Source organism: Meles meles, chromosome X (genome assembly GCF_922984935.1).
Source record: "Meles meles chromosome X, mMelMel3.1 paternal haplotype, whole genome shotgun sequence".
Lineage (NCBI taxonomy): Eukaryota > Metazoa > Chordata > Mammalia > Carnivora > Mustelidae > Meles > Meles meles.
The window spans coordinates 129,989,182-130,004,254 of record NC_060087.1 but is presented as its reverse complement, the minus strand read 5'-3'; the positions used below and the strand labels follow the sequence as shown (position 1 = coordinate 130,004,254).

The 15,073-nt window shown below is 37.4% G+C and overlaps 1 protein-coding gene across 3 annotated transcripts in view; it reads left to right on the top strand.

Moving 5' to 3' along the window:
* Positions 1-15,073, top strand: part of GABRA3 (gamma-aminobutyric acid type A receptor subunit alpha3) — a 330,036-nt gene that overhangs the window by 103,600 nt on the left and 211,363 nt on the right. For all 3 annotated transcript variants that reach the window (XM_045996525.1, XM_045996524.1, XM_045996526.1), the window contains one exon: positions 3,057-3,233. In XM_045996525.1, coding sequence (XP_045852481.1) covers positions 3,094-3,233 — 140 coding nt within the window. In that variant the 5' untranslated portion in view covers positions 3,057-3,093. The remainder of the gene's footprint in view (positions 1-3,056; positions 3,234-15,073) is intronic.

Sequence of the window (15,073 nt, the reverse complement as noted above, 5' to 3'; positions counted from 1 at the left end):
GGATGAATCCCACTGGTCATGGTGGATAATCTTTTTAATGTGCTGTTGGATCCTGTTTGCTAGGATATTGTTGAGAATCTTAGCATCCATATTCATCAGTGAAATTGGTCTGAAATTCTCCTTTTTTGTGTGGTCTTTGCCTGGTTTGGGGATCAGGGTAATGCTGGCTTCATAAAAAGAGTCTGGAAGTTTTCCTTCTGCTTCAATTTTTTGGAATAGCTTCAGAAGAATTGGTGTTATTTTTTCTTTGAAAGTTTGGTATAATTCCCCAGGGAATCCGTCAGGTCCTGGGCTCTTGTTTTTTTGGAGGTTTTTGATCACTGCTTCAATCTCGTTACTAGATATCAGTCTATTCAGGTTGTCAATTTCTTCCTGGTTCAATTTTGGGAGTTTATAGTTTTCCAAGAATGCATCCATTTCATCTAGGTTGCTTAGCTTATTGGCATATAACTGTTGGTAATAATTTTTGATGATTGTTTCTATTTCCTTGGTGTTAGTTGTTTTCTCTCCCTTTTCTTTCATAATTTTATTAATTTGGGCTTTCTCTTTTCTTTTGGATTAGTGTGGCCAATGGTTTATTGATCTTATTGATTCTTTCAAATCTCTACAGGAAGAGAAGAACAATTTTAAGGGTCTTCTGTTCTACAGTCCTTGTTTGCACTTGTCCTACGGTCCTTGTTTGCACTTGTTTGATGGTCACCTGAGCATGTATTATGGATATATGTTCATTTAATGCTAATACCTGCTTTTGATCATGCATAATTTTTTAAAAAGTTTTTATTTATTTATTTGACACAGAGAGAAGTATAAGCAGGGGGAGTAGCAGGCAGAGGGAGAAGTAGGCTGTTGAACTGAAAGCCCAATGTGGGGCTTGATCCCAGGACCCCGAGATCATGACCTGACCCAAAGGTAGACACTTAACCAACTGAGCCACCCAGGTGCCCCTTGATCATATGCAATGTCTTAAGTGTTTACCAAGGCTCTTTTGTATTGTACAGTGATTATTAGGCTCATGTGCTATGGTTTTCTAACATATAATGTGGTCAAATAGTTTTATACATAAATGTCTTCACATGTATTATAATAATGATGTTTGTTAACAAAATGTTATGGGGTGTCTAGGTGGCTCAGTCAGTTCAGCGTCTGCCTTCATAGTGGTCATTTTAAATGATACCCTAGAAGAAGCAAAGCAGGAAATTGTAGTGGGAATCCTAAGCTTGGATCCTTGCCTAAATGTCCAGACTCTGGGTATGAGCAAGTTTGCCCTATTGTAAAATGCCTAGGCAGCAACTCAAGTAGATGTTTTCTCATCACAAAGATTCAAGAAGATAATTGAATATAGGACCTAGTGGCTGCATTCTTGGGGATGGGATAAATTTAAAAAGACTTGTTCTTTATCTTCTTATCAACCATAATAGCTCTCCAGCATGTATCTGTATTACATATTAGTCCCTTACATAAATTTTCCTTGGGAAAAAAGTTTTAAAGCCTTTCATTCTCTCTGGAAGTTAAGTCACTGATAAGACTTAAAAAGAGTATGGTGTTCCTGCAGAATTATGTCTCCTTCTAGTGGTCAATGTCTCAGATTCAAAGAAGCCATGAGGTTCAGAGATAGCAAGAAAGTGCCACTTTATACTGCATTTATTTATTTATTTATTTATTTATTTTCAGTGTAACAGTATTCATTGTTTTTGCACCACACCCAGTGCTCCATGCAATACGTGCCCTCTCCATTACCCACCACCTGGTTCCCCAAACTCCCACCCCCGCCCCTTCAAAACCCTCAGGTTGTTTTTCAGAGTCCATAGTCTCTCATGGTTCATCTCCCCTTCCAGTTTCCCTCAACTCCCTTCTCCTCTCCATCTCCCCATGTCCTCCATGTTCTTTGTTATGCTCCACAAATAAGTGAAACCATATGATACTTAACTCTCTCTACTTGACTTATTTCGCTCAGCATAATCTCGTCCAGTCCCGTCCATGTTGCTAAAAAAGTTGGGTATTCATCCTTTCTGATGGAGGCATAATACTCCATCATGTATATGTACCACATCTTCCTTATCCATTCGTCCGTTGAAGGGCATCTTGGTTCTTTCCACAGTTCAGCGACCATGGCCATTGCTGCTATAAACACTGGGGTACAGATGGCTCTTCTTTTCACTACATCTGTATCTTTGGGATAATACCCAGCAGTGCAATTGCAGGGTCATAAGGAAGCTCTATTTTTAATTTCTTGAGGAATCTCCACACTTTTATACTGCGTTCTTAACCCCATGTCTTAAGTAAACATCTACCAGTCCACAGTTCATAAAATAACCTTGCACATAGGCAACTCTAAATCATCTAATTCTATCATCAGTATAATTTGCTGACCTTTTAGGGCCTTCTGTACTAGGAAGATAGACTTGGATTTCTTATGTTGTGGTCCCTAAATGGGGGCTGACTTTGTCCTCAAACATTTATGGGCAAACATTATTTTCCTTTTCTAGAGCCATGGTATCTCATTACTCAGCATTTTCTCAGCCTGATTCAGAGGAAACAGTTCATCTACCCTAAGACCTTTGATCTTTTGGAAAATTGCTTAACTGTATTGAAATGAGAATTAATCCCATAAATGTTATAAAGAGAGTTCAGGTCTTAATAGTCTAATATTTCCTACAATATTACACAGTTAACTATGGCAAAGACTTTTGTGAGAGTAAAGATCAAATGGGATTGGGGGAAAATAAAATGAAGACATGAGAGACTATTTTAAATTCTGAGATTATGAAAAAGTAACTAAAACTGAAAAGACAGGGAAAGAGATGAAAGTATAACCTAAGACTCTGAATTACTGATTTAGAGCTCTTTACTCTTTATTGGATGGGCTTTGGTATATTCAAGAAAGGAGTATGTGGGGAATGAATTTTGGTGGCATTGATGAACTGGGGAAAGGGGATTGTCACATTAATCATTTAATAACTGGATACTAGGAAAGTTAAATGGCTCTAATAGAATTGAATAAAACCTTTTTTCTTTTTTGTCTTCCACCCCTTCTCCTTCCTCTTTTTCCTGAACAGGGATCTCACAGGTCTCTCCAAGTTGGTGCCTAAGAAAATGATAGTCACACAAATGAGTCACTTCTACACAACCAGCCTTGGGTTTCTTTTCCTGATTAATATTTTTCCTGGAATAACTGGCCAGGGGGAATCAAGACGACAAGAACCTGGGGACTTTGTGAAGCAGGATATTGGCGGGTAAGAACCCTTACCTCCTAGAAAAAAAAACTGTGTTAAATTCTTGCCTTAGACCAAAACTTTTTTTTTTTTTCCTAGAGGAACTTAGGTACTCTGGTCCTTGATACTTAGACATTACATTGTATTTTATTTTTGAGCTATATTTCAATTTATTTATTTTTTTAATTTAAATTCAATTATGGAGGGCATGTGATGTGATGAGCACTCGGTCTTGTATGCAACTAATGAATCATTGAACACTACACCAAAAACTAATTATGTACTATATGTGGGCTAATTGAATTTATATTGTATTTTTTTAAAAAGTCATCAGCACAGGCTTACAAGGTAGAAAGAGATCTCAGGGGTCTTCTTGAGCAGCTCCTTAGCTCATGTTTAAATTCCCTCTGTAACATCTTAAAAGCAGTTCTCTCCAGCTATTTGTACTCAATTGTTTTTTTTTTTCTGTCTTAGATTTCCGACTTGTCCCTTTTTATTGGCTCTATCCTACTAGCATTTAAATGTGGTCAAGAATCTCCCATGTTAAATTTAAAAATCTGCCCGCCAAATAGTACCTTAAATCTTTCCTCCTCTTCATAGTCCTACTTCCCAAAAAAGCAGTTTTCTTTACTGTCTCTACTTACTCACCTCTCATCCATTTTTCCAGTGGTGCTGCCTGACTTCAAACCTCATGACTCTAAAGCAATTTATGCAACTAAGATAGCCAGTGTTGGCTCTGTTACTGAAATGAAGACTTGTCTGTTCTTATATAATCCAACTTTTTAAAAATTTTTAGTAGCATGTAGTAACATTCAAAGTTGTCAATTTTTCTCTCCCTCAATTCCTTTTTTATTATGAAATAAAACACGCACACACATATATACATGCATAAAATATAAATATGTGGTTTAAGAATAATTCTTTCTTTTATTTCAGAGACATCACAATTCCCTGTTTCTTAGATTAAGTTCTCTAGAAGTAGGGCCTGAGACAAGAATCCAAAAGCAAATAATTTATAGAAAGTGCCCTCAGAGAAACTTGTAGGAAGCAAAGAAAGCAAGATAGGGAAGGGAGGAAAGTAAAGCAAAATGTGATTTCACTTGAAGTGTAGCCTCCATTTGGTCCCATGGAGTTGAATGGCACTACAGATTTGGCCCACCTCGGGCAAGGGGCTGGACTTCTATGGCCTCTTCCTAATCAGCCATTGCCTGTGGGCTAACTGAGGAAGGGATAACCTCCCAGGCATTTTAAGGCTAGGTGGCTTTTTTCAGCCAATGCTAAAATACTCTGAAGTAGTGGAGGGACAGTTTCACTGGCCCAGGAAAAGAGATCTGGACATAGTACCAGCAGTAAATACTATACCTGATTTTCTCCATACTTTTATGCCTGTGCTTACTATAGTATTTTCCACACTATTACACAGCTATGTGAAATGCCTTTGTGATATAAAGATCTTTTATAATCTTTTTGGTAATCTTTTCCTTTGTTTACTCATGTGTTGGTGTTTTTCTTTGTTTTGTTCTAGGTGTTCTTACCATACAGACACTGAGTGATTTAATCTATCCCCATGACATCATAACCTTTTATATATACCAACGACCCTAATCTCAATTATCATTCCTAATTTCTCTTGAGTGTCATACCTCTATATTCAACATCTTTTGGACATGTCTACTTGGCTACCCATAAACTGCTTAATCTAAATATGTCCGAATTAGTTTTAGCATCTCCATCTCCCTCCCTTACTCTTAACAACAACAAAACCAACAAACATGATATGCTTGTCTTCCATTTTCCTTAGTCAGTAACACCACTAGGCACCCCATTGCTCAAGCCAGACACTGGAATCATCTCTGCCCGTTTTCTACTCTTTGATTTCTAGATTGAACTATTTTCCAAGGTATGTAATTACTACCTCCCACATCTTTAGGATTCATCTATTTTCCCCCAACTTTCTAGCTACCACCTTAGTTTAATCCAATATTGTCTTCCACATGGACTATTACAAAAGTCTCTAGTTGGTCTTACTTTCTAAAGTCTTGCTCCCACCCAAACTAACCTCTGCTCTATAGCCAGTATTCTACAGTGCATGTTGAGTCATAGCTATTCTAGGTCATTTAATGGATTCCTATTTTTCCTAGACTAAAGCCCAAATTCCTTAAATGATTTTATCCGACCCAATGTAACCCAAACTCTACCCATCTTGGCGGCCTTATTTATTAGTCCTCCTGTCCCCAAACTTTGTGTTCCTCAGCTGTATGAAACTTCATTTAATTTTAAAACCCCATCTCATTCAGAGAATATTAATAATAGCAATGATCCTCTTAAGCCTTGAAATATTTAAGTATTACACAGGATATTTTATTGTTTGGTGATGGCTTTTGTCTTATTGTTTTACACTTGGCTACTACCCCATATTCTTGAAAGTATTAGGACTTGTTCCTAATTATTTTTGCAGGGTTATCTTAATATACTGAGTCTTTCCATCTATCAGAAATTTCAAGAGTAATTTCTGAGGCTGAAGTCTACAGAACTGGACTAATATGTCCTTAGAAACATGGACAATGAGGCCCTTTTTGTTCTTTACTCCAGTCTAAAAAAACAGGCTAATTCTGTTTTATTAATTTCTTATGTATCAAATTTCACTGCACTATGACAGATGGTCTAAATAAGATGGAAATGCTAAATAAATGAACTTTATTTTTTCAAGTCCTAAAGCCTGTTAAATTTTAACTCTGAGAATAAGGTTCTTTAAGAATTTATTGCAACTTTTCTTATAATCTTAAATAAAAATTTTGAACACAACAGCCCCTGTTCTTTGTAGCTTTATGATCATCATAGAGAACATTCATTATGTTAATTCTCTATTTGTATTTTTTGTGTGTGTGTCTCCATGCTCAGTGTTAGTTGCAGTCTCTCCTGTTTACACTGGTTTGTTTACATCCTACTGGTGCTTAGAAAATCAGATAGCCAAATCTTTTAGTGATTATATTAAAGAGGACTTCAAGAGATCCTCCTTGAAAAAACCAAAGTAGTGCTAGATTTAATATAAGGGAATTCAAAACTTTTTTGGAGAGTTACCTTCAAATTAAATTAGATTAATGCCTAATTTACCTGACATGAGAATTGCTACCCCAGCTTTCTTTTGAGGCCCATTGGCATGAAAGATGCTTCTCCATCCCTTCACTTTCAGTCTGGATGTATCTTTATGTTCCAAATGGGTCTCTTGTAGACACCATATGGATGGGTCCTGTCGTTTTATCCAACCTGCAACCCTGTGTCATTTTATGGGAGCACTTAGGCCATTCACATTGAAAGTAATTATTGAAAGATACATTTTTATTGACATCATGTTGCCTGTGAAGTCCTTGTTTCTATAGATTGTCTCCATAATTTTCTGTTCTACTTCACTCTTGGGTTCTTTCTTCTTTTATAGAACCCCCCTTAATATTTCTTGTAGTGCCAACTTGGTGGTCACATACTCTTTTAAACCTTGCCAGTCTTGGAAGCTCTTTATCTCTCCATCCATTTTGAATGTCAACCTTGCTGGATAAAGTATTCTTGCTGCATGTTCTTCTCATTTAGTGCCCTGAATATGTCTTGTCAACCCTTTGGAAGGGTGAGACTACTAAAAGCCTGGATCTAAATATTAGGGTTGGCACTGTATTTGTATTTGTTAGAAATAAAAACCAAGGGATGTCTGGGTGTATCAGTCATTAAGTGTCTGCCTTTAGCTGAGGTCATGAACCCAAGTTCTGGGATCGAGCCCCATATTGGACTCCCTGTTCAGTGGGAAGCCTGTTTCTCCTTCTTCCACTCTGCCTGCTGTGTTCCCTCTCTCCCTGTGTCTCTCTCTGTCAAATAAATAAATAAAATCTTTTTTTTCTTTTCTCTCATTTTAAAAAAAATTTACATTTTTATTTATTTATTTTTTATTTTTTCAGTGTTCCAAGATTCATTGCTTATGCACCACACTCAGTTCTCCATGCAATATATGCCCTCCCCAATACCCACCACCAGGCTAACCCATCCCCTCACTCCCATCCCTTCCAAAACCCTCAGCTTGTTTCTGAGTCCAGTGTCCCACGCTTAAAAAACAAAACAAAACAAAACAAAACAATTCAACTTACAACTATGTGGTATATGCTGGTAGTTCTGATACTTAGCAGAGCTCTTCTTTTTGTCTGTCTTGTTTTTATACTTTCTCAATGATGTTCTTTTGTGTTGAAAAAATCCATTTGCATATAACACCCAGTGCTCCATGCAATCCATGCCTTCCTTAATACCCTTCACCAGGCTCACCCATCACCCCCAAACCCCTCCCTTCTAAAACCTTAAGTTTGTTTCCCAGAGTCCATAGTCTCTCATGGTTTTTCTCCCACTCCAATTTCTTCCCCTTCATTTTTCCCTTCTCCTAATACCCTCCAGGCTATTCCTTATGTTTTACAAATAAGTGAAACCATATAATAATTCACTTTGTTTGACTTATTTCACTTAGCATAATCTTCTCTAGTCCCATCCACGTTGATGCAAAAGTTGGGTATTCATCCTTTCTGATGGCTGAGTTATATCCCATTGTGTATATTGACCACATCTTTATCCATTGGTCTATTGAAGGGCATCTTGGCTCTTTCCACACTTTGGCTATAGTGGACATTTCTGCTATGAACATTGGGGTGCATATTGGGGTACATATGGCCCTTCTTTGCACTACATCTGTAACTTTGGGGCAAATACCCCAGTAGTGCAATTGCGGGGTTATAAGGTAGCTCTATTTTTAATTTTTTAGAAACCTCCACACTGTTTTCTGAAGTGGTTGCACCAATTTACATTCCCACCAACAGTGTAAGAGCATTCCCTTTTTTCTACAACTTCTCCAACAAGTTGTTTCTTGCCTTGTTGATTTTTGCCATTCTAACTGATATAAGGTGGTATCTCAATGTGGTTTTGATTTTAATTTCCCTGATGGCTAATGATGATGAAAACTTTTTCATGTGTCTTTTAGTCATTTGTATGTCTTCTTTGGAGAAGTGTCTTCTCATGTCTTCTGACCATTTTTTGACTTGATTACATATTTTTTGGATGCTGAATTTAAGAAGTTCTTTATAGATCTTAGATATCAGCCCTTTGTCTGTAGTTTCATTTGCAAACCTCTTTGTTTTGTTGACTATTTCCTTTGCTGTCCAAAATCTTTTTATCTTGATGAAGTCCTGAAAGTTCATTTTCACTTTTGTTTTCCTTGCCTTTGGAGACATGTCTTGAAAGAAGTTGCTGTGGCTGATGTTGAAGAGGTTACTCCCTATGTTCTCCTCTAGGATTTTGATGGATTCTTGTCTCCCACTGAGGTCTTTCATGTTTTTTGAGTTTACCTTTGTGTATAGTGTAAGAGAATGGTCCAGTTTCATTCTTCTCCAAGTGGTTGTCCAATTTTCCCAGAATCATTTATTGAAGAGACTTTTTTCCATCAGATATTTTTTCCTGCTTTGTCAAAGATTAGTTGGCCGTAAGGTTGAAATTCCATATCTGTACTCTTTATTTATTCTCTTCCACTGGTCTATGTGTCTGTTTTTGTGCCAGTACCACACAGTCTTGTTGGTCATAGCTTTGTAATATAGCTTGAAATCAGGCAACGTGATGCCCCCAACTTTGTTTTTCTTTTTCAACATTTCCTTGATGATTTGGGGACTGTTTGTTCCAGCCTTTTGAAAAATGCCATTTGTATTTTGACTGGGATGGCATTGAAAGTATCAATTGCTCTAGGCAGCATAGACATTTTAACAATATTTATTCTTCCACTATATCAAAAACTAATGATGTACTGTATATTGACTAACATAACACAATAAGAAAAGTAAAGTAAAAAAAATAAAACAACAAATAAAAAGAAAAATTCCATTTGCCACATTATCTTATCCACTTTTTTTCAAGTTTTTATTTAAATTCCAGTTAGTTAACATACAGTGTAATAATAGTTTCAAGTGTAGAATTTAGTGGTTCATCACTTACAAAGAACACCCACTGCTCATCACAAATGTCCTCCTTAATCCCCATCACTTATTTAACCCATACCCACCAACCTTCTTTCCAGTAACCATCAATGTGTTCTCTATAGTTAAGACTCTGTTTTATGGTTTGCCTCTCTCTTTTTCCCTCCTATGTTCATCTGTTTTGTTTCTTAAATTCCACATATGAGTGAAATTATATGGTATTGTCTTTCTCTCACTGATTTATTTCACTTTATATAATATACTCTAGCTCCACCTACATCTTCACAAATGACAAGATTTTGTTCTTTTTTTATTAATTTTTTATTTTTTTAATAAACATATAATGTATTTTTAGCCCCAGGGGTACAGGTCTGTGAATCACCAGGTTTACACACTTCACAGCACTCACCATAGCACATACCCTCCCCAATGTCCACAACACCGCCACCCTCTCCCGAAACACTCCCTCCAGCAACCCTCAGTTTGTTTTGTGAGATTAAGAGTCTCTGATGATTTGTCTCCATCCCGATCCCACCTTGTTTCACTTATTCTTTTCCTACCCCCCAAACCCCCCATGTTGCATCTCCACTTCCTCATATCAGGGAGATCACATGATTGTTGTCTTTCTCTGATTGACTTATTTCACTAAGCATAATACCCTCTAGTTCCATCCACATTGTCACAAATGGTAAGATTTCATTTCTTTTGATGGCTGCATAGTACTCTATCATATATATATATATATCATATATATCATATATATATATATATCATATATATATATGAATATGTGAGATATATATATATATATATATATATATATCTCACATATTCTTTATCCCTTCATCTGTTGATGGACATCTAGGTTCTTTCCATAGTTTGGCTATTGTGACATTGCTGCTATAAACACTCGGGTGCATGTGCCCCTTTGGATCACTACATTTGTATCTTTAGGGTAAATACCCAGTAGTGCAATTGCTGGGTCATAGGGTAGCTTTATTTTCAATTTTTTGAGGAACCTCCATGCTGTTTTCCAGAGTGGCTGCACAAGCTTGCATTCCCACCAACAGTGTAGGAGGGTTCCCCTTTCTCTGCATCCTTGCCAGCATCTGTCATTTCCTGACTTGTTAATTTTAGCCATTCTGCCTGGTGTGAGGTGATATCTCACTGTGGTTTTGATTTTTTTTTTTCCCTGATGATGAGTGATGATGAGTGAAAATGAGTGATCATTTTCCTTGATGATGAGTGATTTTTTTTTCCCTGATGATGACTGATGATTTTTTCATTTGTCTGTTGGCCATCTGCATGTCTTCTTTGCAGAAATGTCTGTTCATGTCCTCTTCCCATTTCTTGAATGGATTATTTGTTCTTTGGGTGTTGAGTTTGCTAAACTCTTTATAGATTTTGGATACTAACCCTTTATCCAATATGTTATTTGCAAATACCTTCTCCCATTCTGTCGTGTCTTTTGGTTTTGTTAACTGTTTGCTTTGTTGTGCAAAAGCTTTTGATCTTGAAGAAATCCCAATAGTTCATTTTTGCCCTTGCTTCCCTTGCCTTTGGCGATGTTTGTAGGAAGAAGTTGCTGTGGCTGAGGTCGAAGAGGTTGCTGCCTGTGTTCTCCTCAAGGATTTTGGTGGATTCCTTTCTCACATTGAGGTCCTTCATCCATTTTGAGTCTATTTTCATGTGTGGTGTAAGGAAATGGTCCAATTTCATTTTTCTGCATGTGGCTGTCCAATTTTCCCAATACCATTTGTTGAAGAGGCTGTCTTTTTTCCATTGGACATTCTTTCCTGCTTTGTCGAAGAGTTGAGGGTCTATTTCTGGGCTCTCTATTCTGTTCCATTGATCTATGTGTCTGTTTTTGTGCCAGTACCATACTGTCTTGATGATGACAGCTTTGTAATAGAGCTTGAAGTCCAGAATTGTGATGCCACCAACTTTGGCTTTCTTTTTCAATATTCCTTTGGCTATTCAAGGTCTTTTCTGGTTCCATATAAATTTTAGGATTATTTGTTCCATTTCTTTGAAAAAAATGGATGGTATTTTGATAGGGATTGTATTAAATGTGTAGATTGCTTTAGGTAGCATAGACATTTTCACAATATTTGTTCTTCCAATCTATGAGCATGGAACATTTTTCCATTTCTTTGTGTCTTCCTCAGTTTCTTTCATGAGTACTTTATAGTTTTCTGAGTATAGATTCTTTGCCTCTTTGGTTAGGTTTATTCCTGGGTATCTCTGATCTTTATTATTTCTCTTCTCCTGCTGGGTTTAGGCTTTCTTTTTTGTTCTGTCTCCAGCTCCTTTAGGTGTAGGTTTAGGTTGTGTATTTAAGACCTTTCTTGTTTCTTAAGAAATGCTTGTATTGCTATATATTTTCCTCTCAGGACCGCCTTTGCTGTGTCCCACAGATTTTGAACCATTGTGTTTTCATTATCATTTGTTTCCATGAATTTTTTCAATTCTTTAATTTCCTGGTTGACCCATTCATTCTTCAGAAGGATGCTGTTTAGTCTCCATGTATTTGGGTTCTTTCCAAATTTCCTCTTGTGATTGAGTTCTAGCTTCAGAGCATTGTGGTCTGAAAATATGCAGGGAATGATCCCAATCTTTTGATACCAGTTGAGACCTGATTTGTGACCCAGGATGTGATCTATTCTGGAGAAGGTTCCATGTGCACTAGAGAAGAATGTGTATTCCGTTGTTTTGGAATGGAATGTTCTGAATATATCTGTGATGTCCATCTGGTCCAATGTGTCATTGAAAGCCTTTATTTCCTTGTTTATCTTTTGCTTGGATGATCTGCCCATTTCAGTGAGGGGAGTGTTAAAGTCCCCTACAATTATTGTATTATTGTGGATGTGTTTCTTTGATTTTGTTATTAATTGGTTTATATAGTGGGCTGCTCCCACGTTAGGGGCATAGATATTTAAAATTGTTAGATATTCTTGTTGGACAGACCCTTTCAGTATGATATAGTGTCCTTCCTCATCGCTTATTATAGTCTTTGGCTTAAAATCTAATTGATCTGATATAAGGATTGCCACTCCAGCTTTCTTCTGATGTCCATTAGCATGGTAAATTGTTTTTCACCCCCTCACTTTAAATCTGGAAGAGTCTTTGGGTCTAAAATAAGTTTCTTGTAGGCAGCGTATTGAGCATATTGTTTTTTCATCCATTCTGATACCCTGTGTCTTTTGATTGGGGCATTTAGCCCATTTACATTCAGGGTAACTATTGAGAAATATGAATTTAGTGCCATTGTATTGCCTGTAAGGTGACTGTTACTGTATATTGTCTCTGTTCCTTTCTGATCTACTACTTTTAGGCTCTCTCTTTGCTTAGAGGACCCCTTTCAATATTTCCTGTAGAGCTGGTTTGGTGTTTCCAAATTCTTTCAGTTTTTGTTTGTCCTGGAAGATTTTTATCTCTCCTTCTATTTTCAATGATAGCCTAGCTGGATATGGTATTCTTGGCTGCATGTTTTTCTCATTTAGTGCTCTGAATATATCATGCCAGTTCTTTCTGGCCTGCCAGGTCTCTGTGGATAAGTCTTCTGCCAATCTAATATTTTAAACCATTGTATGTTACAGACTTCTTTTCCTGGGCTGCTTTTAGGATTTTCTCTTTGTCGCTAAGACTTTTAAATTTTACTATTAGGTGATGGGGTGTGGACCTATTCTTATTGATTTTGAGGGGGGTTTTCTGCACCTCTTGGATTTTGATGCTTCTTCCCTTTGCCACATTACGGACATTCTCTACAATAATTCTCTCCAGTATACCTTCTGCTCCCCTCTCTCTTTCTTCTTCTTCTGGAATCCCAATTATTCTAATGTGGTTTCATCTTATGGTGTCACTTATCTCTCAAATTCTCCCCTTGTGGTCCAGTATTTGTTTGGCTCTCTTTTGCTCAGCTTCTTTATTCTCTGTCATTTGGTCTTCTATATCACTAATTCTTTCTTCTGCCTCATTTATCCTGGCAGTAAGAACCTCCATTTTTTTTTATCGCACCTCATTAATAGCTTTTTTTATTTCAATTTGGTTAGATTTTAGTTCTTTTATTTCTCCAGAAAGGGCTTTTATCTCTCCAGAGTGGGTTTCTCTAATATCTTCCATGCCTTTTTCGAGCCCAGCTAGAACCTTGAGAATCGTCATTCTGAACTCTAGATCTGACATATTACCAATGTCTGTATTGATTAGGTCCCTAGTCTTCGGTACTGCCTCTTGTGTTTTTTTTTTTGTTTTTGTTTTTGTTTTTTTTTTTTTGTGGTGAGTTTTTCCGCCTTGTCATTTTGTCCAGATAAGAATATATGAGGGAACAAATAAAATACTAAAAGGGTGGCAAAGACCCCAGGTAAAATGTGTTTTAACCAAGCAGAAGAGACCCCAAATCATGGGAGGGAGAAAGGGGATAAAAAGAAGTTCAGAAAGAAAAAAAAATTTAAAAAGGAAAACAAATAAAGAAAAAATATAAAAAAGAAAAAAAATATATATATATTAGACTGGTGACTAGAACAGGGCCACCCACTTAATTTTGGGAGTATTTTGGTCTCTTAGAAGAAACTACCTCCCAAAATTTTAAAGAATGAAAAACATATATAAGGGTAAACACAATGAAGGGATAGAATATGCCTATAAAGATGAAAAAAAATTTTTTTAAATTTCTAAAAAAGGAGTTGATAAAGTAAGTTGGTTGGGAGAATAAAGAAAACAAAATTGGAGAGAATTAGCTTGGGCTGGAGACTAGAACAAGCCCAGGGCTAGATTTAGGGTATATTTTGATCTTTTAGAAGAAGTTGTACCCCAAATTTTTTAGAAGAAAAAACCCTATGTGTATACAAAAAACAGTTAGATACAATGAAGGATAAAATATGACTATAATAATGAAGCAACATGGGGGGGGTAGGGGGATAGGAGAAGAATAAATGAAACAAGATGGGATTGGGAGGGAGACAAACCATAAATGACTCTTAATCTCACAAAACAAACTGGGGGTTCCTGGGGGGAGGTGGGATTGGGAGAGGGGGAGCGGGCTATGGACATTGGGGAGGGGAGGCGAACCATAAGAGACTATGGACTCTGAAAAACAACCTGAGGGTTTTGAAGGGTCAGGTGTGGGAGGTTGGGGCAACCTGAGGGTTTTGAAGGGTCAAGGGTGGGAGGTTGGGGGAACAGGTGGTGGGTAATGGGGAGGGCACGTTTTGCATGGAGCACTGGGTGTTGTGCAAAAAGAATGAATACTGTTACGCTGAAAAAATAAATAAAATGGAAAAAAAAAGATTTTTTTTAATGAAAGGTATTGTTAAGATAAACTAGTTAAAAAATGTTAAAAAAGGAAAGGGATAAAGTTAAAAAAAATTGCCAGAAGGGAAAAAAATAAAATTAAAAAAAATTAAATTAACTGAAAGACTAAAGAATCATGGGGAGAAAGCCGTGAGTTTCGTGCTTTGCTTTCTCCTCCTCTGCAATTCCGCTGTTCTCCTTGGTAAGTAAACTTGGTCTTGGCTGGATTTCTTGTTGATCTTCTGGGGGAGCAGCCTGGTAGTTATTCTCAAGTGTCTTTTCCTGAGGCATAATTGCACCCCCCTTACCAGGGTCTGGGCTAAGTAATCCGCTCAGGTTCACTTTTGGGAGCTTTTGTTCCCTGAACGTTTTCCGTAGAGTTCCGGAGGATGGGAATGAAAACGGCAGCCTCCCAATCTCGGGCCCAGAGGAGACGAGAGCTTGGGGCCCCACTCCTCAGTACACCCTCGGAGGAAAGCACTCAATCAGCCCTGTCTCCCTGGCCTCTGGCCATGCTCCGAGCTCACCCAGGCTATGACCAGCTCAAGGTAACCCCAAGCTGAGAGCTCACTCCTTGGCTGTCTC